The 21823-nt window shown below is 46.4% G+C and overlaps 9 protein-coding genes across 9 annotated transcripts; 6 read left to right on the forward strand and 3 right to left on the reverse strand.

Moving 5' to 3' along the window:
* Nucleotides 1–1095: 1095 nt before the first annotated feature.
* FSUBG_4354 (glutathione s-transferase omega 2) lies at nt 1096–2322 on the forward strand (the record flags this gene model as incomplete). Its single annotated transcript, XM_036682334.1, has 1 exon — nt 1096–2322. One exon carries the CDS (start codon nt 1096–1098, stop codon nt 2320–2322), a length of 1227 nt encoding a protein of 408 aa, XP_036540174.1.
* A 669-nt stretch (nt 2323–2991) lies between these two features.
* FSUBG_4355 (glutathione S-transferase) lies at nt 2992–4116 on the forward strand (the record flags this gene model as incomplete). The annotated part of the gene is made up of 3 exons (XM_036682335.1): nt 2992–3003; nt 3061–3210; nt 3256–4116. The coding sequence occupies 3 exons, from the start codon at nt 2992–2994 to the stop codon at nt 4114–4116; spliced, it is 1023 nt and encodes a 340-aa protein (XP_036540175.1).
* A 141-nt stretch (nt 4117–4257) lies between these two features.
* On the reverse strand, nt 4258–6230 carry FSUBG_4356 (TY1 enhancer activator; the record flags this gene model as incomplete). The annotated part of the gene is made up of 6 exons (XM_036682336.1): nt 4258–4603; nt 4654–4959; nt 5007–5223; nt 5275–6061; nt 6117–6141; nt 6199–6230. 6 exons carry the CDS (start codon nt 6228–6230, stop codon nt 4258–4260), a joined length of 1713 nt encoding a protein of 570 aa, XP_036540176.1.
* A 1175-nt stretch (nt 6231–7405) lies between these two features.
* Nucleotides 7406–8536, forward strand: FSUBG_4357 (uncharacterized protein; the record flags this gene model as incomplete). The annotated part of the gene is made up of 1 exon (XM_036682337.1): nt 7406–8536. One exon carries the CDS (start codon nt 7406–7408, stop codon nt 8534–8536), a length of 1131 nt encoding a protein of 376 aa, XP_036540177.1.
* Nucleotides 8537–10726: 2190 nt separating this feature from the next.
* On the reverse strand, nt 10727–11482 carry FSUBG_4358 (uncharacterized protein; the record flags this gene model as incomplete). Its single annotated transcript, XM_036682338.1, has 2 exons — nt 10727–10844; nt 11055–11482. 2 exons carry the CDS (start codon nt 11480–11482, stop codon nt 10727–10729), a joined length of 546 nt encoding a protein of 181 aa, XP_036540178.1.
* A 1327-nt stretch (nt 11483–12809) lies between these two features.
* FSUBG_4359 (uncharacterized protein) lies at nt 12810–14781 on the reverse strand (the record flags this gene model as incomplete). Its single annotated transcript, XM_036682339.1, has 3 exons — nt 12810–13901; nt 13951–14355; nt 14404–14781. The coding sequence occupies 3 exons, from the start codon at nt 14779–14781 to the stop codon at nt 12810–12812; spliced, it is 1875 nt and encodes a 624-aa protein (XP_036540179.1).
* A 320-nt stretch (nt 14782–15101) lies between these two features.
* On the forward strand, nt 15102–15705 carry FSUBG_4360 (uncharacterized protein; the record flags this gene model as incomplete). The annotated part of the gene is made up of 2 exons (XM_036682341.1): nt 15102–15292; nt 15348–15705. The coding sequence occupies 2 exons, from the start codon at nt 15102–15104 to the stop codon at nt 15703–15705; spliced, it is 549 nt and encodes a 182-aa protein (XP_036540180.1).
* Nucleotides 15706–17774: 2069 nt separating this feature from the next.
* FSUBG_4361 (uncharacterized protein) lies at nt 17775–19169 on the forward strand (the record flags this gene model as incomplete). Its single annotated transcript, XM_036682342.1, has 5 exons — nt 17775–17933; nt 17989–18025; nt 18103–18562; nt 18637–18767; nt 18814–19169. The coding sequence occupies 5 exons, from the start codon at nt 17775–17777 to the stop codon at nt 19167–19169; spliced, it is 1143 nt and encodes a 380-aa protein (XP_036540181.1).
* Nucleotides 19170–20083: 914 nt separating this feature from the next.
* FSUBG_4362 (uncharacterized protein) lies at nt 20084–21747 on the forward strand (the record flags this gene model as incomplete). Its single annotated transcript, XM_036682343.1, has 2 exons — nt 20084–20975; nt 21023–21747. The coding sequence occupies 2 exons, from the start codon at nt 20084–20086 to the stop codon at nt 21745–21747; spliced, it is 1617 nt and encodes a 538-aa protein (XP_036540182.1).
* Nucleotides 21748–21823: the final 76 nt, after the last annotated feature.

Genomic DNA, 21823 nt, shown 5'->3' on the forward strand with positions numbered 1-21823 from the left:
AGAAGGTTAATTTCCGTTTGGGTTTGGTCTCGAGGGGAAGATTGTTCTAGACCTGTCGAATAAAGTTTTGGCAGTTGGCCCTTGGAATGTTACACAAGGTTAAGATTAAGAACCAACAGCCAGCCCATGCAAGGGCAAAGAGAGTAAAAGAAACCTCAGACTTTTGTTCTAAGTGAAGGAGAGACTTGGGAAATTGTAGTATATCTTTGTAATCCTTATGACTAGTTTATCTTAGCACCTTGATTTAATGTCCGTTCTCCATGATACCGGGATAAGAGAGCTAGTAGAGAAATACACCCTTCGCTGCCTTGGCGTTTCAAACAGGTCTAATTACACTCGCACGTCAAGAGATCCAACGCAGGCCATGATTCGTAACCTGGTCTTTCCTTGTTGATCAGATCTCCCTTCCGACGACATTCGTCAACCTGTCGCGACCGATAATAAACAGTGGACCAATGGTCAGTAAAAAGGGCGTCATGATATGGGAATCTCGGTTCATTGGCCTAGGATATGATGCAGATAAGCCTCCCTTTTTACGCGTCAGGGTCGAGGCGTAACGTCGAAGGATCCAGTAGCGTGGTAGGAAAAAGTTGCTTTTACGCAAAGGCCAATCAGATACCCCAGGCACTGGGCCAAGTAAACTTCAGGGCCGAATAAGGTTAAAGGGCTAATAGCCCTGCATTTAATCTATCTCTCCTGACTGTATTCTTAAAAAAATCGTCAAAATCTCATAAATGATGAAGGGTCTTTTTTCTGATCTTCAGTCTCACGGTTTTTCCTAGTCGTAATGTGCTGTTCCATTTCGACAAATGAGATGCTACTTCGGTGTATGACTCGGCCAACGTCATATTCAAGCTGTATATTAACATTTGGCAATAAAGTCACGTCTTTCATGGCCATGGGTATTTTCGAGACAAGAAAGCCTCTTCACATAAACTCAATATACCGAAAAAAACTCAAGCATAAAGCCTAAAGATCTACACTTAAATCCATCTTAACCCACCCAACTTTGACCAAGTCTTTTCGTCCTTTAGGATCGCAGTCTTGCCACAGTTGGCATTTATCTCAGGTATTCTACAGTACCTTGATCAGAATATGGCTCCAGATACTTTCCCAAAATTCCTCCAACTCCCCAAAGAGATTCAGATCCTCATCTGGGAAGCCGCAGTCCGCCCAGTCCCAGGCAATCGCCATGTTCACCGATTCTCCATCGCCGACTATCGTGTACCCCAGCCGACTCCCACTAGACCGATAAAAGGGAGATTTCTGCGCTTGATGCACAATAAGAATTTCGATTACGACTCTTTGAACATTGCTTCAGGGCTATCGCTAGCCATCCCAACTGATGATGTCGCGGGCAATCCAAATGACTCAGTCTGCCTGACAGACAGCTCTCTCTGGACTGTTTGCAGGGAATCGCGCCGAGCGATGGAAAGACACTTCGCTAAGAATGAATGGTGGTCGCACATCAAGTCTCCCTTTCATCCGAAACGTACAGCAGAACCAGGCCAATATGATGGTCAAAAAGGTGCCGCTCATACAGCATCTTACCAAGACATCGATGGTATCGTCAAGCATATCACAATAGATCCAGACAACGATCTCGTTCATCTTGATCCTCGATGGCTTGAACATGTGGATTGGTTGAATATTGGCGACAGTGGCTTTTTATCTCTAGTCGACGAAACCCCCTCCCTTGAAAGATCAGGATTCAGCTTCCTAGGGAGCAACATTGCGATGGATTATGACCCCTCGGTTTTCCATTACGTCAACGACCACAAGTTCCACTACAACCAGATAGGATTGGGGATGGATTCTGCAACTTTTCAAGACATGATCACTTATCTCACCGAGATTGCCGAGGTCACGGTATGGTTTATCGATTACAGCTTGGTACGGGCACAACATATCACAAGTAATTTAGAAGAGGGCAGAAGACAGCAAGACAGGAACGCTCATACCCGAAGGGTGATCTTCCGTTCAAACGATTTCATTTACACGGAAGTCGAAAGAGAAGACATCGGCACCTCGTGGATCCCAAGCAACAGCGATGATGAAGTTAACAGTGGCAAGAAGGAGACTGCTTTTGATATGTTGGACACTCTATCTCTCATCCTGTCCGATGATAATCTCGGTACTTTTCGGGTTCTAGCCTGTGAATCAGTGGTAGGAAGAATGCCTCAGCCGCGCATACCGTGGGCACAGAGATGCGCTTGTTATCCCGATATTCTTGTGCCTCGTATGCCCCCATCAACTATCAAGAGAGAAGGATCCGAGAGTTCATCAGATATTTCCAGCTCAGACTTGATAGCTCAGACTTGAATCTCTTTGATTAAAGAGGTCAGACGAAAAGATGTCGGATATCCATTCTAAGGAATTGAAAGTCTTGGTTGAATTTAGTGTAATTTAGTCTTGACTCAATAGACCTTAGACTACATGCTTTTGTTACCTTGACCCTCTGTCAGAAGTTTTCTTGCTCGCCGGGGGACTGAGATAAATGCGGCGTGGCCAACTCACCATTATAGCTGTAATCTGCGTTCAAAGTTCTCGACTATGGCAATACTAAGCACAATGAACTTCACAAAGGATCAGGAATACTAGCAAGCATATGAAATAGCATCAAAAGGATTAGTGAAAGGTTGCTTGGAGATGATGCTTGCTTTCTTGGTTGCCGTGTTCTGGCCCCACTATAGTCATCCAGCCGGTTTGCCGCGCGGTTGTCACCATAAGCTGACGAGTTTGGTGACATGATTATCAATCATATTTGGCCGATCAGATATCATGGTATGATATGCTTATATATCATGCTTAGAAACATTTCATAAATTGCCTGGACACCTCATTCTGTTTGCAAGAGTTAGAATGAAACCTCCATCTTCACGCATCTTGCGTCTTGGGCCACACAGACCGCATCTCATCCCAAGGCAGAATATTGTTCGATCTTTCGACATATCTTTCACCAGGAACTTTTCTTCCTTAAATATCAGAAACATGGGTGACCAGGTAAATCTTCATGCCATGATGGTAATAGCGATAGTCCAATGACTAATATCACAAAAGCCGGATGAGATCAGGCTCAAGCCAAACAAGGACGGTTCTTTCATTCGGCCTGACAGCGCCTTTCGCCGTTTCATATCAAAGGATCAAAACTCTCAGTTTCCGGCTGAGGAAGCTCGTTATGTTCTGTATTTGAGCCCTGGATGTCCATGGGTAAGTCGTCGCTAAGCTATGCCTTTCCAGTACTGACGACGACAGTCTCATCGCGCCATGATCGTTAGAAGCCTCAAGAAACTTGAGGATGTAATCGATCTGTACATCTGCTCGCTCACTATGGGCAAAGACGGTTGGCACTTCGATGATAGCCCAGAAGCTGCCAAGTATGGTGTGCTCCCCAAGGATCCACTATATGGACTCGACACGTTGAAGCAACTATATCTCAAGGCCAACCCAAATTATGAGGGTCGTTACACCGTGCCCGTCCTTTGGGATAAGAAGACTCACACCATGGTGAGCAACGAGTCGAGCGACATCATTCGGATGCTCTACACGGAGTTCGACCACTTTCTTCCCGAGGAAGATCGTGAAAGTCACAAACTTGGAAGCCAACTCTACCCGGAGCGCTTGAGAGACAAGATCGATGAGATCAACGAATGGGTTTACGACACTGTCAATAACGGTGTTTATAAGACTGGCTTCGCAACAACTCAAGCTGCATATGAAGAAAACGTCGTAAAGGTCTTCAAGTCACTCGATCGACTGGAGAGAATCCTCGACAACGGACCGTTTCTTCTCGGCAAGCACATCACCGAGGCTGATATACGTCTCTTCCCAACCATTCTCCGTTTCGACGTTGCGTACGTCCCTATCTTCATGTGCAACCTTGGAACCATCAGGGATCACTATCCAAATTTGCATCTTTGGTTGAGGAGACTTTACTGGGACATTAGCTTCAGAACTGAAGGCGCGTTTCGAAAGTCTTCCGAGATTTGGCTTGAGAAGTACAAGAATGGTTATGCGAATGCTAGACGAAGGGTACTCGGTATCACTGGGCCGGATATTGTTCCCAAGGGGCCTCTGGTGTTGATCCACGAGTTGAAGGAGAGGGAGAGGCTTTAGGCTTGATCACGAAGTATCATAGTCACTGAAAGATGACATTAGCAGTAACATACACGTTATCGCTTTGTACACTGATGATTAACAACATTTGCATGTCGATTAGGCTCAGTAAGTGAAATAGCTTCCTTAACCGCCGTATTTCTATACCAGATCGTGATACGCGTCAAGATTCACTGCCGGCATCGGTCCTTGTACTTGACCAGCAATGCTCCAAGTATGAGCGCACTCAGCCAAGCAACTGACCAGGTAGCTCTGTTCTTCCGGAATACCAAACCTCTCGATAGACCTCGAAGCTTGTATGGATGCATAGATCAATATGAGTGGTGCATGTCGAAGCCCGTATTGCATTTTGTAAATCCGAACCAGAGCAAGGACATCTTGAGCTGCTGTGGTGCACGAAAGGAGTGATGCTTCTCGAGCCGAGGCGACGTTACTAGTGACGGCCGATTCGTAGTTCAAGGCAATACGGATACTGCTGTAAAGAAGACTTCAGGATGTTGATTAGTCAAGGAGCCGCTCAGAGTCATAGAGACCTACTGGAGGGTGGCCACCGCTGGTGTTATTGTCACACCCGTCGACCACTTATTCCACTTCGCAAAAGCGGGTAGTGCATCCCTCCACTGGAGAAGCTCGAGATTGAGATTATCAAGTAGCGTCTGGCGTGTAAAGACGTCTGTCTGCGTTCGAGGCGTCCGTGGAGAAAATACTGTCGTCATCATTTTCTCAACAATTCTGTACAGACGAATCTGCTCTTTAAGATATGGTATGTTTGACAAGACTCGAAGCTCTTCTGGGTCATCACCAAAACCAACAGGACGCCAGTACTCCATTCCGGGACCGTCACTAACTTCGTTAGTTTGTTTGAAAGCTAGGAATAGGGGCTGTCTTACCTTATGAACTCCAGTAGATCGACCTCGGCGCTATCGAAGGCTAGTTGTACGGGTCTCCCGAGGATCAAGCTTATTAGTTTGTCTGATATGTATGAGCCCCAATAGATTCTGCGGCGGATCTCAATATCTTCGCTTGATATAATGGTCGAGTCATGTGGCAGCCAGTTCATAGGATCACTCTGAAAGCCCAAGTCTTGGGCCATACGGAACGCGATACCTGTCTTTTGTTAAAATCAACATTTCCATAAGAACAGCCAGTACATCGTACCTGAGAAAGCCCATCCCTTGGATACGTTCCCTCGACCAATTTCAAAAAATGCTAAGCATAAGAATGACTGGACAGTGGGGATCGAAGGACGGCTTAGGCCGGATACCATCACGATACTCTCAGCCGCCTGAAAGAACTGCTCAGTCAGGTTCCGCTCCGCTTCAGTATCTGACATAAGGAGGCCCAAGGCGCATATCGACAGGAGAAGTGCAGATGACCAGTACTTGCAGCCTTTTCGCTCACCAAAATGGTCTCTTAGAAACGCCTCTCGGTAAACAAACATAAAGTGGGGATATTGCCAGCGAAAGAACTGTTGCAGTGCTTTGAAAACTGTGTCGTCTTCCAGCTTGATGCCGAAGTGATTTATAACATGGTCAAAGTTGGATTCTGCGTACAGACTCTGCGTTGTGCTTGGATAGCTCTCGCTTGTGGATAGAAGATCACTGTTGAAGATGCTGGTGGCACCATGGTAGACAAGTGATCCTTCTGCATCTGGTTTCAAGAGTGCTCGAGCTGTAGTATCAGTTTGGATGACTTGAGATGGCCCTGCGATCGACATATTTGACGCGCCCTGTAAATAAGCCGCGGGCCCAAGCATTTCATCTCGGCGAGCGGGAGAAGCGTCTCTCAACTCCTGGATGAAAGCCTCCAATGACGCAACTCTATTTCGTAGTCCAATCGTGTATTCTGAAGATGGTGGGTTCCGTCTCTTGTCGATCTTTTCATACTCGCAGCCTGCACCCGCTGTTGCACAATTGGTGCATGGGACTGTTCGTGTGCATCTCAACTAGCGCCGTCAAACTTATACAATTCCATCAGGATATTCCACAACGTGAACTTACCTTTCGGTATCGGCAACGTTTGCAACTAGGGTTTCGTGTCAGTGAAAGATATCTTTGGTAACGCGCTTGTCTAGTGTCTCACGAGAGTTCTTGCTTCCCGGTTGCGGAGTTCATATCGGGTCAGGCTAGATACAACTAGAGTTAGCTGACAGGGCCCTACTATGCCAAGTTTGAATGCCGATCAGGCATCGTCTCAAGTTGTTGCGAAATATCAGCCCAACATTTGAGGAGGGGTTGGGGAAGCCGGTTGGAGGGTTAAATGCGAGTTGGATGTGTGGGTCGAGCTTCTGCTCCATTGCCAACTACTCCGTACCTAACTTGCAGTACCACCTTGGTAACCCATGCCTACCCTAGAACAATTTATTATTAACATTGGTTTTGTCGATGACACCTGAAATATTATGCTTAGACTGCGAACACCGGTGACAGATGAGTCACCTAACTATTATTTTCTCCAATATAAGCTTTTACCCAGAAGCCTTCACGAAGGGAAGGTTTACGAAGTTCGGCCACAACGTGATCTAGCACAATGGTCAAAGGCTACACATGTTGAAATAAAGGTTATGTCTAATAGTAATTCAGCCTTTGGCTGTAGCAATTGGTTAGTCATTATGGTATAATGTCTAAGTTGTTAGCTAGATGTGTTATTTACAGTTGAGGCTCGTGGCTGAGAGCTTAAATCAGCAGACAGAACTTAGTCTAATAGTAAACTTTGGCGTAGGTAATACGTATGGCGATTACTCCTCTCTGTTCAAGATCCGGGCTTCCGACTAGATATTAGTCTTCCCACCGAACCTTAACAACAGAAATGGCTCATTTGACAAAATATAGTCTTTGGCTTTCTACTTACTCTACCACTAGAGTTGGGTATAAATATATTCTAGGTTCTATCTATTATTTCAAGCTCTTAGCCACAACACTCAACTACAAATAACGTATCTAGCTAATAACTTAGACATTATAACACAATGACTAACCAATTATTACAGCGTAAAGCTGATACATTAGAAACCTAGACGATGACTCCTTGGCCGGCCTTGGAGGCATACACAGTGCTCCAATCTGTATAAATACCTCAAAGTCTGCCCCCTCTTGCTCTGCTTAGTCTCTCATTCAAAGATATGACCACTATAGACCGAAAAGGAATGGCGCTCGTTTCAACAGATCCTTTCATCAGGCTTCCGCCAGAGCTACGTATCCAGGTTCTCGTATCGACTGGCTGCAAATCGTCGATATTACGGATAATTCAAGCCTCTCCTGTCCTCCTGCGACAATATCTCGCACACAAAATGTTTATCTTACGACAAGTCCTTGCCGCCGAATTTGACACCGAGATGATAAAATATGCTATGGCTATTTTGTTGTTTCCGAATCGTCGGACCTGTGCTGATAAGCATCAACGCAAGCACCTTGGTCGTGCACACTTGCGCGCTTGGTCAAAATCTCAGTTGCCCGATCCATTCGAGCGTGACGACGACCACCTGGTGGGTCAGCTCAATAAGTTACATGATCAAATTCTTCTTTTGGTCGAGGACTATGTCACCAAAGCCACCGCTTCCTTTCCCCCACAGGAATATCTTTGTCTACCAGAAATTCAGCCGCCATCAACTGAAGGACACCTTGTGTTCAAAGGCCTCAAGGTCACACCGCGATTTAGTTCCGCGAATCTCACATCCTCGGAACGGAAAAGGTTTGTCAAAGCATTTCTGGTGTTTGAACTACTATGCAAGAACAGTACATTCTCTTATGATCCCGGCAATATACGGCTACGCAAAATCAGCAGCGCCGAGTACGAAGCTGTCGGATGTGTCCACAGCTACGTCTGTTCTCTATACGGGGCAATGCTAGCCCAATGCAACTGTGCTGATCTCCCAGCCGCTTTGGCGACTCCTTCATCCTTAACTCGGACAAATTTTCCGGTTCCCGACGCCCTCTTTTTTGATGCCAACGTCTACGCACCTAATCTGCATTTACTTTCTCGCGACTGTGGCGATGATATTGGGGCCGGTTTCTCAACGCTTGGGCTCGATCGCCTAATCAAATTCCTTCGCCACGATATGGCTAAGCCTAATGAAAGGAAAGCACTCGACGAGAAACTCAAAGATGCCTGGATGTTTGGAAACCCTTCTATCGCCCACCCGTGGGAAGCGTTCTTCCATAGCCTCCTCGTAACCGAGCAAAAATACAAAAATGATTACGAATCATCTTTATACAACCAACTCTCTCTGAAGCCCAAAGAGAAACTCAGATACAAGCTCGGTCAGGAGCGCGCTTGGGTATTTTTCGATGACAGTCGCTTTTACCCGCAAGAGAGCACCGAACAACCAACCTTTCCATCAGAGAGATTTCTTGAAGATCAACCGGCTAAGAAAACCTTTATCAACGATTGGTTTGATAACCTGAGAGATGACAAAGGCTAACGCCGAGACTAGGGTATATTCCTGTTTGTCGAGTTCTCCTGCCAAGTCTCATTTTCGTCCTCAGTCCAGCAGCCAAGACCACCAGGGTTTAACCCGGGAGGAGGGAATTGAGTGCCTCCAGGCAAACTAGCTGGAGGAGAGAAGTTTCCAGGAAAGCCTGGAGGAGGGGTTCGGAGACTGTGAAAGACTCTTTGGTGATATCGGGAATGGTTGAGCTTACCACCACGGCCGAGAAAACCAGGAGCACCGGGGATATATAGGTACGTACACTAGGAAGCGACAATATGTATAAATGATGTCAAGACTCCATCGAACTCTCCGGAATTGAGTGCTATTTGCTGAGCGGAACTGAACCACTGTCACTCTGCATGGCTTCCACTGACGAACGACTCGGGTCCTGCAGACTGGTGCTTAGCTTGAGTCGTGGAGTCTTCGGAGGCCATCGGAGGCGCGTAGTTTCGGTATCCCGATGGCAAGGGGGTTCGTCGCGCTTCAAAAGGGGCTGTCCTGGGATTCTCTGATATGGCTAAATGGATTGGTATTGTGGTATGTAGTGGGCTTATAGCATAATGACAAGTAACTAGATAATAGCAGCCAGCCGAAAAGAAAAGACACCTGGGTCTCAATGCTTTATTTGAAGGTTCCTCTTGAGGCATGTTGACGCCCACCGCTTGGAATTCGAGTGTGTAGTGAGTGAGCCAGGACACGGTGCTAGCAAGAAGCGCACGAGTAGTGATCGAATCGCCACGCAGACGCGATAAGTTCGAGTGTAGTTAGTGCAGTTTTGGTGATTAAGGGATCCGAACTTGGCTCCATATCTTCTTATTACCAAGAATTCTGGTTTCAATTATGGTCTGTAATGTAAAAAAGTAAGATTCCGTTCTAGTCGAGTCGATCCAACTTGGCCGGCGTGGCCCTCGGTAAATGGGAACAACCTTGAAAAAGTCAAACGGCGATAGAAAAAAAGGTACTGTTGTTTCAGTAGGTTCGTTATTGCAACCGAAGTCTCTGGGTCCAGAAGCCACAACCCCCTGTTTCCCTAACAGGGGCCAGGCCGGATTCATCTAATTTGAAGTTCCATGTACAAGATGCGGACCGATACCAAAGCAGTTGTCTGGTCCTAGGGGTTGCTTAAATGTGAGGTTATTGCAGTGCTGATGGTTGAGCACTTGACTAGACCGAAGGCGTTGATTATGAGTGCATAACTTGACAATTCTTTCATCACAGCAGACCCTAGCTGCTCCCTGCCCAGGCAAAAAGGCGAAAAGAATTGAAGGAACTTTGAAAACGGGCTGATAAACAGTAAAAGAATGGCCATGGCATCGTAGATGGGCGACTGTTTGTTGAGTTCTCCTGCTAAGTCTCATTTTCGTCCCCAGTCCAGCAGCCAAGACCACACTCAGCATCCGTTGGATCAACGGGGTGACAAGCTGTTATCTTGGTTGATAGATATTTGATCTTGCTGATGGTCTTGATGTTATTCTTGGTGTTTGATGGTCTTGAAGTTGGTGGCCTTCAGGTTGACCCGAGAGCTCAGCAGTCTGGTTGTGGCCGATGAACAGCAGACGGTACTGGTTTCAATCTTGCATACTTGCATGTGCCTGGGTTATGGGAAAGGTAGTAGACAGCGTATCAAGGTGAGGTACGCAATACATTGCCAGTTCCATCAACCCAGAATAGCACTATGAATACACAATTCAGGGGATATCTCATCAGCAGTTCCATATATATCGCATTGAGTTCGTCTTGGCCTCCTTGAAATGAAGGAGTTAATCGTCGACACTACGTAGAAGTGCGAACTCATAGTCGACGTTTGACTCGGTCGTTGCCATCGATCCAGGTGTTAAGGGAGCCGTCCATCAGCGGGCCTCGAGACCTTGTGAGATCGAAAATTGTCGGAATAGTCAGGGGTTCCTTGCGTTTTCCTTCGCTTACTTGACCGGATCGTAGTGGCGAACCAAGTTCTAAAAAGGGAGCCGTCCACAGGCGGGCCTCAAGACCTTGAAAGAACAAGGCCACCAGTCGATTGAGTCAAGGGTTCCTCACGTTTTCCTTCGTATAAGTAATAATACAGCACCCACTTGTGTCCTAGTGGGTGACACGGCACAGCATATCTTCAACACCAACACCAACACCACCAGTCGGGTCGAGACTCTAGAGAGAAGGGGACCACTCGTCGGCTATCCTCACCTATTTGATAGCGGCACGTTTTGCCGACTGAGCAAAGCGCTCATGCCTTTTTCGTTCAAAACGGTCATCGTAACCCCATAGCCATTTCCGGAGAAGGCGATTATGCCTCTCTGCTTGCCTTTGATAATATTAGTAAGCTGTCGAATTTTGAAATGGGATGTGAAGCATTGTGATGAGGTTAAGAGGTTAAAAGAGGCTTCATCTCCAAGGCACAAAAGTAAAGAACAGCAATAAACACATATGAGCAATATAGTCATCGCCCTGACTGTTGTCTAATATCTTGCTTTTGGCTGAAACGCTAGATGGGATGTGAAGGACAAGGACTTACTCGATAGCATAATGGGCCGTTTCTTCGGCAATGCCAGCCACTATCTTGCGCTCCTCCAGTGGGATATCCCCACTTGCCAGGAAGCCGGGCAACCACTGTAAATCAGGCCCAAAGGCCCAAGCAGGGTTTTGGCCATTGACCAATGCCGAGACCCTTTCCCGGTATCTCAGAGACTCGTCGTTCTGCCAAGTCTGCATCAACTTGTGTTGACACCTGGCCTCCCAAAACCTGCGTATCCCCGCCTTTCTCATCCGGTCATGCCGGCGTTTGTACTCGGCCCTGGTCACAGAAGGCCACAGAGTACAGACTCTGAGAGTCTCAGCCCGATCGCGGATCTCCTGTCGACGAGAGACAGGGTGAGGGAGAGGGAGAGGGAGAGGGATGGCTAGTCCCATGGCAGCCAAGTGGGCTTGGTCGGCGGCGTTCATGGCGATGGTATGGATATAGTGCCGAGAGAAGAGGATATCTATGATTATCAAGTAATTAATTTGATAATAAGATCGAAAAACAAAACAAAAAACCAAAACTCCCAATGGCAATATGATGATGATGGAAGGGAGGGTACTACGTTCTATTCTGACATTGCAATAATAAACAAAGTAATGTTGTACCTGCCTCACGTACTGGATATTCGATAGACTACCTGAGGTACCTACCTTACCTTAGTACCTAAGTCGGTAAAGTACCTACCTTAGGTAGTAGGTACAGTGAGCTACTACCTTACAGTTACCTCTCTAAGTTGTCTTGTACTGACAGAAAGAATGCTCTCGCATTTCTTACTACCAGATGCAAGAGCACACTTGTCTCATGGCAGAGTTCCTTCACCATTGTATTCACCACACAGAGAAGAACCGTGCACTATATCAGGTGAAAAGAGTATCAGACGCTCGATAACGACAAGTGTTTGTTCAGATTGGCATTCCTATCTTTTCCCTTTCTGGCACTTTCTTGCAAAATAATCTCCTAATGTGCAGCAGGTCCAAGAACTAGAGGCCATCACCAAGCATCACTGAGAAAGCAAATGCGCAGAGAAGCTAGACGATATATCGCTTTCGCTGGGGGCGATATGTCGATTATCTCAGTATCACTCCTGAGAAGAGGCGAAGATTCAAGTCGATTCTCGATGTCGTGGATTTCGATTGTGGTCAATAAGTTATTCCTGCCATGTGCTATAGTTCAATATGAATATGGTATCGTAAGTGCGTGCGAACAGACTCGTGCGCTTCGTGACAGCACCGTGCCACAGATCATGACAGATTGACCTACCTAAGTTTGTTTAGGGAGTTAGAGAGGATAAAGATAAGGTTTCAAGAAAATGGTCATTGCTTCAGGGCGTTGGGCATCAAATGAAGAACTTGAAGCCTATAAAAGACAATAACTAAAAAAGATTAATTCTGTGATGGAAGTAATTTTTGTGTAAGTAACTTATTGTAATGGCATTTCCTTCAGTGGGTGATATGCCTAGAATTTGGGGGTCGCATGGTATTTGGCGAATATGCTCATGTTAAGCTTGTTGACTTCCTTCAAATTCATGACACCCTGAAAACACACAAACCGAAACTTTTGTGTAATTCCAGGCCTATGCATGTCAGATATTCCCGCAAGACTTATCCAATTCTCTTAATGATAGCCTCAATGGTGTTACTTAGGTCTGCCACGGTTGGTGCATAGCATTCAAGCGGCTAATCTGAGTAAAAGTAGCGCTAATATATCTAATGTGTAACAAGAGAAAGGGAAAGATAACCAGGAATATGACTAAAAATGAGGAAACAGCTGTAACCACTGGAAAGTGACAAAAACTCCAACGGGACAATGTCGCAAGCTTGCAAAAATTTCAGCGACAATGAAGGCCCTTGACAGAACATATGCGGTACCCAAAACATATAGCAAGTATATACAATAGAACTTGGCGAGGTTTCTGATGAATCTCCTGAGATATTCCGGTGTCCTTCGTGGAAAGACGAGAGCATGAGACCTGTCAAGGAATAAACACCAAAGGGTGAGCCAGATCATGCCTGATATTACAACGTAAACAGGCAACGCGCACATGATGATCGCACAGCTGAGCTGCCAGAATACTGCCTCTGTGTACGAAGGGAAAGTCAACAAGAATGAAGGCGTAAGATGAAGGCCGCCATAGCAAATAGACAGGATAACAGCGAGGAATACTATCTTGTCGTACCTCCAGAACTTCCACATAGGACCATATTTCGAAAGAAAACCTTGCGTTTCATAATGCGGAGCAAGATCAAGGGAGAAGAAACTTCTACCCTCCCAGAAATCTCTGTCGCAGTTCAATATCAGTTCTTGTCTGAATTCGTCCAGGCGCGCTAGGAGAAGAATACGTTTTTCTCTCTCCGGAAGATCCGGTATACCATCTTCCTCACATCTGTACAGTCGAGCCCTTATCGACGTTTCAGCCAGGTAATCTCGCTGTTCGTCAGAGTATCTGGACAGAATAAGATTCCATCGTCGAAAGAACTCAGGTGTAAGTGGGAAAGAGTCCATGACGGGTTCAGATCTTCGACAGAGCTTGTGTTTAACCATTGTCTGGCCACCCCATATGTTTTCGAGAGGATATAAAGCATCCTTGGTATTTGCGGTGTAGAAAGCAAGCCCAGAAGGTAGAATATCGCCAACTTTCATTTCTGTCGACGCCGGATCGATCCATCTCATTTGGCGACCATAAGATCCTTCTGGGGGTGGCTGTTCTGGTGTTTGACGTGAAGGGAAGAGTGCTAGACTGTATGACATCCTGCTATAGAACTGCTTCTGTAGCATAATGGCCAGTTCGGCTTCGAAAGCATGTGGTTGAACAACGAATGGTTCTTGAACATCCAATGGTTTCTATATGCTTGTCAGCTAAGTGCAATGAGATTTTGAGGGATACACAAACCTTGATCCAACAACAGTATTGGATGATAGCAAAAAATACATGCAACATAGTATGGATTTCTAGTAGTGTAACTGGAAGTCCAAATACAAACCGGCAAGCACATTGCGTAATCATCCAGAGTATCTGAATAAGAACAACGGCTTTTTGAAATACACCAGCCTTACTCTTGTCGTCAATGTCTTTCTCTAGGACTTTAAACCAATGGCCCTTGCTGGCGAGTTCAACTATAGCAGGCGGGCCTGCGCGGACGGTTTGTCGAACGGGTTTCTGGCCTTTTTCGGGTTGAGGGTCTTTGAAAATCTTCTTAGCTGAAGGGTCAAGATCCGAAGTAGACAAGATGTTGGTAACGTCGAAGCGAACTCCTCCCATGACAATAAAGTAGGCGTACTTCAAGTTGATCTTAAACTAAAGGCTGTTATTGAGTATTCAGGTGCACCGTATTAGATTCCTTACATCATCAGGATATGATATTGACGACTTCTGTTGTTTCTGTATTTTTCTAAGTTTCGACTTCAGAAACCAGGCACTGGCAATCTGATTACCCGCGGTGAACATGGAGATTTCCGGGATCACAATGGTTAACAGGACCCATTTTATCTTCTGTAGCAGTCGGCATTGCCATGTAGAGTTTGGAATTATGTCGAGATGAAGGGCCGTGAAGACGCAGGCGATGAGGGTAAAGATGCAACTTTCAAGAATGTCGAACGTGCCCCTGATATTAGGAGAGTCAACCCAAGGTGGAGCATACTTTGAGTTCAGATCTGTTTCATTGTGGTAAAGGATAGAAACCTGCCATGGTTGGGTGAAAGTCGACGAGTTGGCGTCTCCCATATTGACTTTTTCAAGAAGGGCAAACCAGGGAAATCTGATGCGGCGCTATCAATGATGTCGATATTCTTGTTGAGTTCTAATACTAGTTTATAATCTGTGAACTTCAATATCCAGTATGCTATGGCGATGTCGAGCCAGCCAATAGGCGCGCCGTGTTTACCGCCGCCCTGCATTCAGTCGAGTAGTTGGACAAACCTACAAAAGCCACCGAGCTTCCCCCGCATTGTAACATAGTTGAAAATACAAAGAGGCTCGGGACAGAATACGAATTTTCTGTACAACAACCCCTTAGTATTTGTGTTCCTACCAGAGCTGAGAGAATGGTCTTGGATTCCACCGCCGTCGAGTCAGGTTCCCAGTCCTCAAGTACCCCTCACCTCGAACTCGTCAACGGCCAAGTCCCATACCGTGACGCCGTCGTGCCATGGAAACTCCCCAAGGTTCTGCTTTTAGGCGAGGACCGTTACATCGACAGTTTCGAATTGGATTGCGTGACACATGTGGTATTGCAGTGAGTCCTTTTGTCAGTACACAGAGAAGAACCGTGCAACTGATCGGTTGAAAAGAGTATCAGACGCTCGACAACGACAAGTATTCGCTCAGATTGGCGTCCAACACGACTACAACTATCCTTTCCCTTTCTGGCACTTTCTTGGCAAAATGATCTCCCAGGCACTGTTCGTAAATGAGACTTCGCTTGAGATATTGAGTTTTACAAGGGTAAACGACCGTGAATTCGTTGGGTTCGAGAACAAGAATCATCCGAAAAGCAATAACAGCACAAACATTAATGTTATTGAAGTGAGTCTCAAAAGACCGCAACCTAATGAGCCTATGGAGATCTTTTGGAGGCCTGCTAGGGGCATCATCATCCAGAGGCTTCGAGAATGTGAGTACCGCGAGGGTTACACTTCGGGACTTTGAGGCTGAGATGAAACACAGGGTTACAGGAACCCCTTTCGGGCCATTGACGGGTACCTTTGGTTGATGCTCGACGGGTAGACACTGTAGCGTCTCTTGTTGGACGGAACCAACACAACCAACGCTTTCGAATGTTCAACGAATGCTACCATGTCTGAGCCCTGTCGATCATCTATCCTCGTGACAATCCCAAGGTCCCAGTCATCATTCGGCCTAGCAGGTACCAACATGACATTCTCGTATCTCTCATAGGCATATCAGGGTCCAATTCGTTCTCGGCGAGTGTTGGTTCTGTGACGAACTGCATTAGAACCCTTAGCTAGCATAAGTACTCTATTAGTATGTCGATCCTTTGCCAGATTTACAAATGGAGAAAGGTTAAACCCTGGCTCTTTATTGCGGCGGCCGGCAACCTGCTTTCCATTATTCACACGATTCAGTCCCCAGCTTCATTTAGTAATTGTGGCGTCAAGCTTTCCTAGCCTCCCCGGCAGTGACATCCTTACAACATGGGTTCTGGGCTGGAAAATAAGGCAGCGAATTACCGCCTAATTGCATCAGAAGCCCAACTACGGAGTAATGCCTCTCGAAACTGTTGAAATGACCAGCTGGACTACGGAGTAAAAGTGAGGCCTTCTCGAGGGTCTTGGCTGAATGCTGTGCGCGTTGATCAGTTCGCCAGGCATGCTCACAGTTCAAGGCCTGCATTCTGAACAACGAGTGTCATTGCAGATGAGATAGAAATTTAATATTCCAATTGAATGTTTCTTGTATCTCTTGCGGGCTATTTCTAGATACCGCCAGCCTGGTTCCAAGACCCCCCGAGAGCAACAAACGTTGCGGTAGATCAAGGTGCCAAAATTGTTAGTCTAAATGTCTACTCCGTACCATCCATATCAAATCTGCCTTAGTTGATCCAAAGCTCATGCAAGCCTTTTGTAATTCGGCATGGGGTTCGGAGGATTTCCTTGCCTGTCCCGGACTATCCCCATCTCATAAAGAGATCTTCCGCATAACGAGCTAAGAAGTCGAGATAGGCCAACACCAGCGAAGTGATTACCGTTATCTCGATAGCCCATCCGAACGAACCGGCAATGGCGGTTTCACAAAGAAGCCTAATCCAGCTGTAGCCTGGGTCATGAATAATTGCCAAGCATAGCCAAGTCAACCCCCGCATCGATTATGACTCGGACCCTCTCTCATATGCCGTTAGGGGTCCAATATGCCAAAACGGCGCTAGCATTACTCGACAGCTTGGTTACGCACAGCAATTTAAACTTTCGGCATTTTCCCTGGCGTACGAACTGATTACTCTTCTCGTTTCAGTCAAGTCAAGGCTGCATGCTTCCTCCTAACGTCCAAGCCCCCGGCAGAAAGAGTGTCTGGGATCTCATCAGTGGCGTACGGGAGGTCAGCATTCTATCGGATATTCCCAGCTCCAGGTGATTCCCAGCAGATCAATATGCCAAGATCCTCCCCTAAAGGCTCATCAAAATCCACCACAAACCTTAACCAGAGGATCCCCCTGTTTGTGTTTTCCCTTCTCTTCCAGGGTGAAGTCCCTACGCTGAAGAGTCAGGGCATGACACAGGACTTGTTACGACGTCAGGACCTGGCATATGGCGAATGAGAGGTGCCGGAGCGATATCATCCTACCTGGGCCCAATGTCGATCGACAAGGTTCCCCGGAGACGGTCTGTGAGATCTACAGTCTAAATACGACGTTGTCTGTTTTTAGCCTGTCTTCCTGCTTTTGGTCTTTGAGTTGGTGCACTGACAGTTCGAGAAAATGAGTAGCAGTGCCGTTTCCCCTGTTTCTTCCTCTTTGTAGTACTGTAGATCCTATTTCTTAGCTTCTTCCTCATTACATCTCGCGCCTTGCTTCTCTTCCCCATTTCGTTCTTATAGATATCAGCCCTGCGGGACCTTTTCTTTTTCGTTTTTCGTTTATCTGTTTCTCCATTTCCCAGCGACCGGGTAATTGGGCAGACCCATCTTCATAGATATTTTGTGTTGGTATCCATCTGCTGAATCTTCTTCTGCCACTCGGTCTTTGCATTCACTCACCGACAATGGCTACCGCAACACACTACACACCCGATGCTGGGGTGATGAGCTCTCAGATCATCACCTATTCTGTCGCCACAGCTCTCTTGGTCTGCCGTCTGATATCTCGAAGGCTTACACATGTCGCATTGTGGTGGGATGACTTTTTCGCGATGCTCTCCTGGGTGAGTTGTACTTGTCCCTCTGATGTTATCCACTTGCTGATCTTATTCTCCCAAGATCTCTGCTTCTCTCTACTTTAGCTTCACGATTTACTGTACGTACATGGACATCTTCATGTCTCATAGAACTCCATCAAGGTAGTCCAGTCAAAGCATACTAACATCTCTCCAGGGGCTGTGAAAATGGGTCTTGGTCATGCGAAGGCGAAAGTTCCTCTACCAGCAGCGACTGTCGAGGAATACGCTCGAAAAGGACTATTCATTGCCGAGTTCACGTACGCAATGTCCCTTGGCTTCTCCAAGCTTGCTATTCTCGGCTTCTACTGGCGCCTCTTCAGTGTCTCGAATATCCGAATGGGAATCCGTATCCTTCAGGGATGCACTGTGATCTGGCTTACCATCCGAACTTTCATGACCATTTTCCACTGCATACCCGTCAATGCCTACTGGGATCACAACATCAAGAACGCTGTATGCAACATCGACCCTGCCAAGTTCATGTTCGGGACGACGCTAGTACATCTTATGCTCGAGATTGCTGTGCTGTCGTTGCCTGTATTTCAGGTCAAGAATCTCAAGCTTCGTCCGGGGCAGAAGATCGCAGTCGTCGCTCTGTTCATGTTTGGTATCTTGTAAGTCTTGCGTCTTTACCCCATCACCTCTGGTTGCCTTGTGTTAGAAAGAGGCTAACTTGGTCTCTCTATAGCGTTTGTATCGCCTCGATCATCGTGCTTATTGAGGCAATCAACCTCAATCCCAACACGACTGAGATGGCGAGGGACATTAGGGGAGTCATCATCTGGGCAGGCACAGAAGCCTACCTCGCAATCATCTCTTGTAAGTGGTACAGCATAATCACTGACCTTGATGCTAACTTTGACAGCTTGTCTCCCTATTATTCGACCTATTTTCCGCAAGTTCATCTCGAGCTCGATACTTTCATCAAAGTCCAACTCAACTAGTCCTAATGCTATCAGCGGCTTGACTAGCAGCCGTGGTATCAAGCTTACCAACGTTACTCGAACAAAAGAAATCGACGACAATAGTTCTCAGCGACAACTTGCCGACCTTGAAGACGGATCGTCTGATGATATGAACTTTCATGGCTACCAAGAACGTGTCCCCAATCACAACACTGTCATCACCAGTTGCGCCGATGAGAGACCTAACAGCCACGCACACAATACAAGTGTACAAGGCATTCAAGTCAAGAATGAGACAAGAATATACTATGAGTAGGGGAGCTGTACTAGAGTATTCTTTTCTGTTGGAGAATGAGGGAAGCCTCTTCAGGCTATTGTAGCGACTTTGCAATGTATGAAATGAAGTGTAATGATAGATACCAAACTTCACATATAGATACAGATATCTTTCTTCCAGCAAGAACAGTAATAATTTGATGTTAGGTCCAATGAACGGAAACAGCCGGCATATTCTTACATGTTTATGAAAAACTGCCCGGCCAAGTTCAATAGAAAGTCAAAGTAATCATGGTGCCTTGGCATACTGACTATGAATGAAAGTCTCTAGGGGGGGAAGAAAACTCAGGACCTTGATCCAAAATGATGAAAAGATTGAGGTAAATTAGTATAAATTAGTATAAATTCAGGATATCTTTGCTAAGTAAAGGATACCTTTTGCTAAGTTTATTTTGATAGGTATTCTATATTTAAGTCTGATGATTTGTTGCTCACTGAGGAAAACCCAACGCGCTGCTTCAAGGCATTCGCTTGCCGCAATGAACTCGAAATCTTGTCTTATAATTGAGATAGCAGTGGGCTTATCATTCTGTCATAAATAGACCAGATATTGTGCTCAAGTCACCAATGATGCGCTTGGTATCGCTTCCTGAATCATTTCTTCATAGTCAAACACAGCAATAAATATTAATAAACAGCTTTCACTCTGAGCAATCGTTTCTTTCTACTGTTCAAATTTCAGTTAATATGAAAGTATTATCAATTATCTGATAAACTCTCTCCGTGACATGAGTTTTGTCTTGCTGACTTGCATGTCTCACTCGTGACGTCAATCACGTGAGATCCTTATTCCCATTCGCGCCCGCTTACGTATCGACATCATCAACAATCTAGTCTACCTTACCTTAAGTTAGTCTAGACTAACTCGAACCGCCAGCGCTTCCCAAACTCAAAATGGATCGCCTCTCAACTGAGCTCCTCTCCATGATCGCAGCGGAAGCTGCTGCGTCTGGACCGCCGCAAATTGACATCAGCACAGTCTTCGATGCCTGGGACTCTGATGACAAGTTGAAAGCCCCTCAGACGTTATCACGACACAATTCCCTTGCTCCATACGCCGCCGTTTCACGTAATTGGCAGCTCGCCTTTGAGCCGTTCACTTTCCATACCCTTGTCATCTCGCCCAAGAGGCTGATTGAGGCGGCACAGCACGGCTACCTCACTGAACGGCGCCTGGGGTATGTTCGCTTCATCGCTGTTGTCATCACCTTTCCCCTCCCGCGGCCTTGGGACACTCCCATTGTTTTCCCTCCTGGGCTAGATGTTAGAGGGGACTTTTTGAGAGCCAGAGATGATACAGGCTATGTCTCATCCGATGATGAGCTTGAAGAAGATGAGGATGATACTAGCGCGGTCGACTTTCCCCACCCAAGAGATAGAGGCTACGACAGGGTATTCGCCAAGATCATGAGAATTCTCTTCAACGCCCTCAAATTGGCTCCAGTCCATGAGAATCACCAGTCATACATCGATATACGGTTCGGCTTCCCAACCCCTCGGGAATACGGTCTGAGCCGCATTTCCAGCCCTGAAGAGATGGAAGCAAATACCCTAGAGGGCCCTTGGCTTACAACCATCTATTTCGGTATGAAGCACGACGGCAAGGAGCTCCCAGAATTGCCGTCCATAGCTTCATGCAGTTTCGAGCTCGTCTCGTGGAGTTTGTGCTTCGAACCTCATACGGCATGCATCCTCGCAAGCAAGATGCCACGTTTGAAGAAGCTCAAACTTCATCTCAGTGATAGAGAGTTGAAAGATCCAGATCTCAGAAATGAGCTTAGAAAGAGTAAGGTCTCAATGGGCTGCATACCTGAGTCGCTGACAGTTCTGTAGAACTCGCAAGTTCGTTGTCAATCCTGCCACAGGGCATCTACGACTTCGATTTTCATTATTTACGACGTATACCGCGGGATCACTCACACATACCCGCGAGTATACTAGATCCAGAAGAAAACTACGATCACCTTAGCCAAGCGCTCTTTAACTTCTCGCAGCGAGAGAACATAACACGATTCTCGGCAGAGGGAAGTTTCGAACTGACCATATTGGGCCCATCGGAAGAAGCTCTGTCTGGTAGTACCGGCTGGTCCAAACTCGAAAACTACGCGATCGGTTTTCTTGCCATCACCCCCGCTGGAAAGTGGCTCGCGGTGCCCTATACGGAAAATCCGAACACTGACATCTTCAAAACTAAACGATGGGGCCCACCGAGTGGGCGGACGCGAGGTTACTACTCAAATTTCAATGTCAATGAGTATAGAGGTCCAATTGACCCAGACTATGCACACGGACTACTCTGTGCAGCCGGACAGGCAGCTTCTCACATGCCCGGATTGCAACGAATGGTCATCAATGTCGGAGTGATCGGGAGCTACAGGGTCTCTTACAACAGCGCCAAAGTTGAGCCATGTATGAGAATCGTCGGGAAGAACCTGCAGCCGCCTGAAGAAGACATGCTTCGAATCTGGCGTCGCGTAGCGCATGAGCATGATCACAAGCTTGTCCTTCGCTGGAAGGACACAGCCAGGATTAAAACGAGAATGGAAGATTTTGAATGATTTGGTCATAAATAAGGCTTTTGTATTACGATCATGAATGATATATATGAGAATCAATGGGTATCAATGTTGCTGG

This window comes from Fusarium subglutinans (genome assembly GCF_013396075.1).
Source record: "Fusarium subglutinans strain NRRL 66333 chromosome Unknown NRRL66333_c0000039, whole genome shotgun sequence".
NCBI lineage: Eukaryota > Fungi > Ascomycota > Sordariomycetes > Hypocreales > Nectriaceae > Fusarium > Fusarium subglutinans.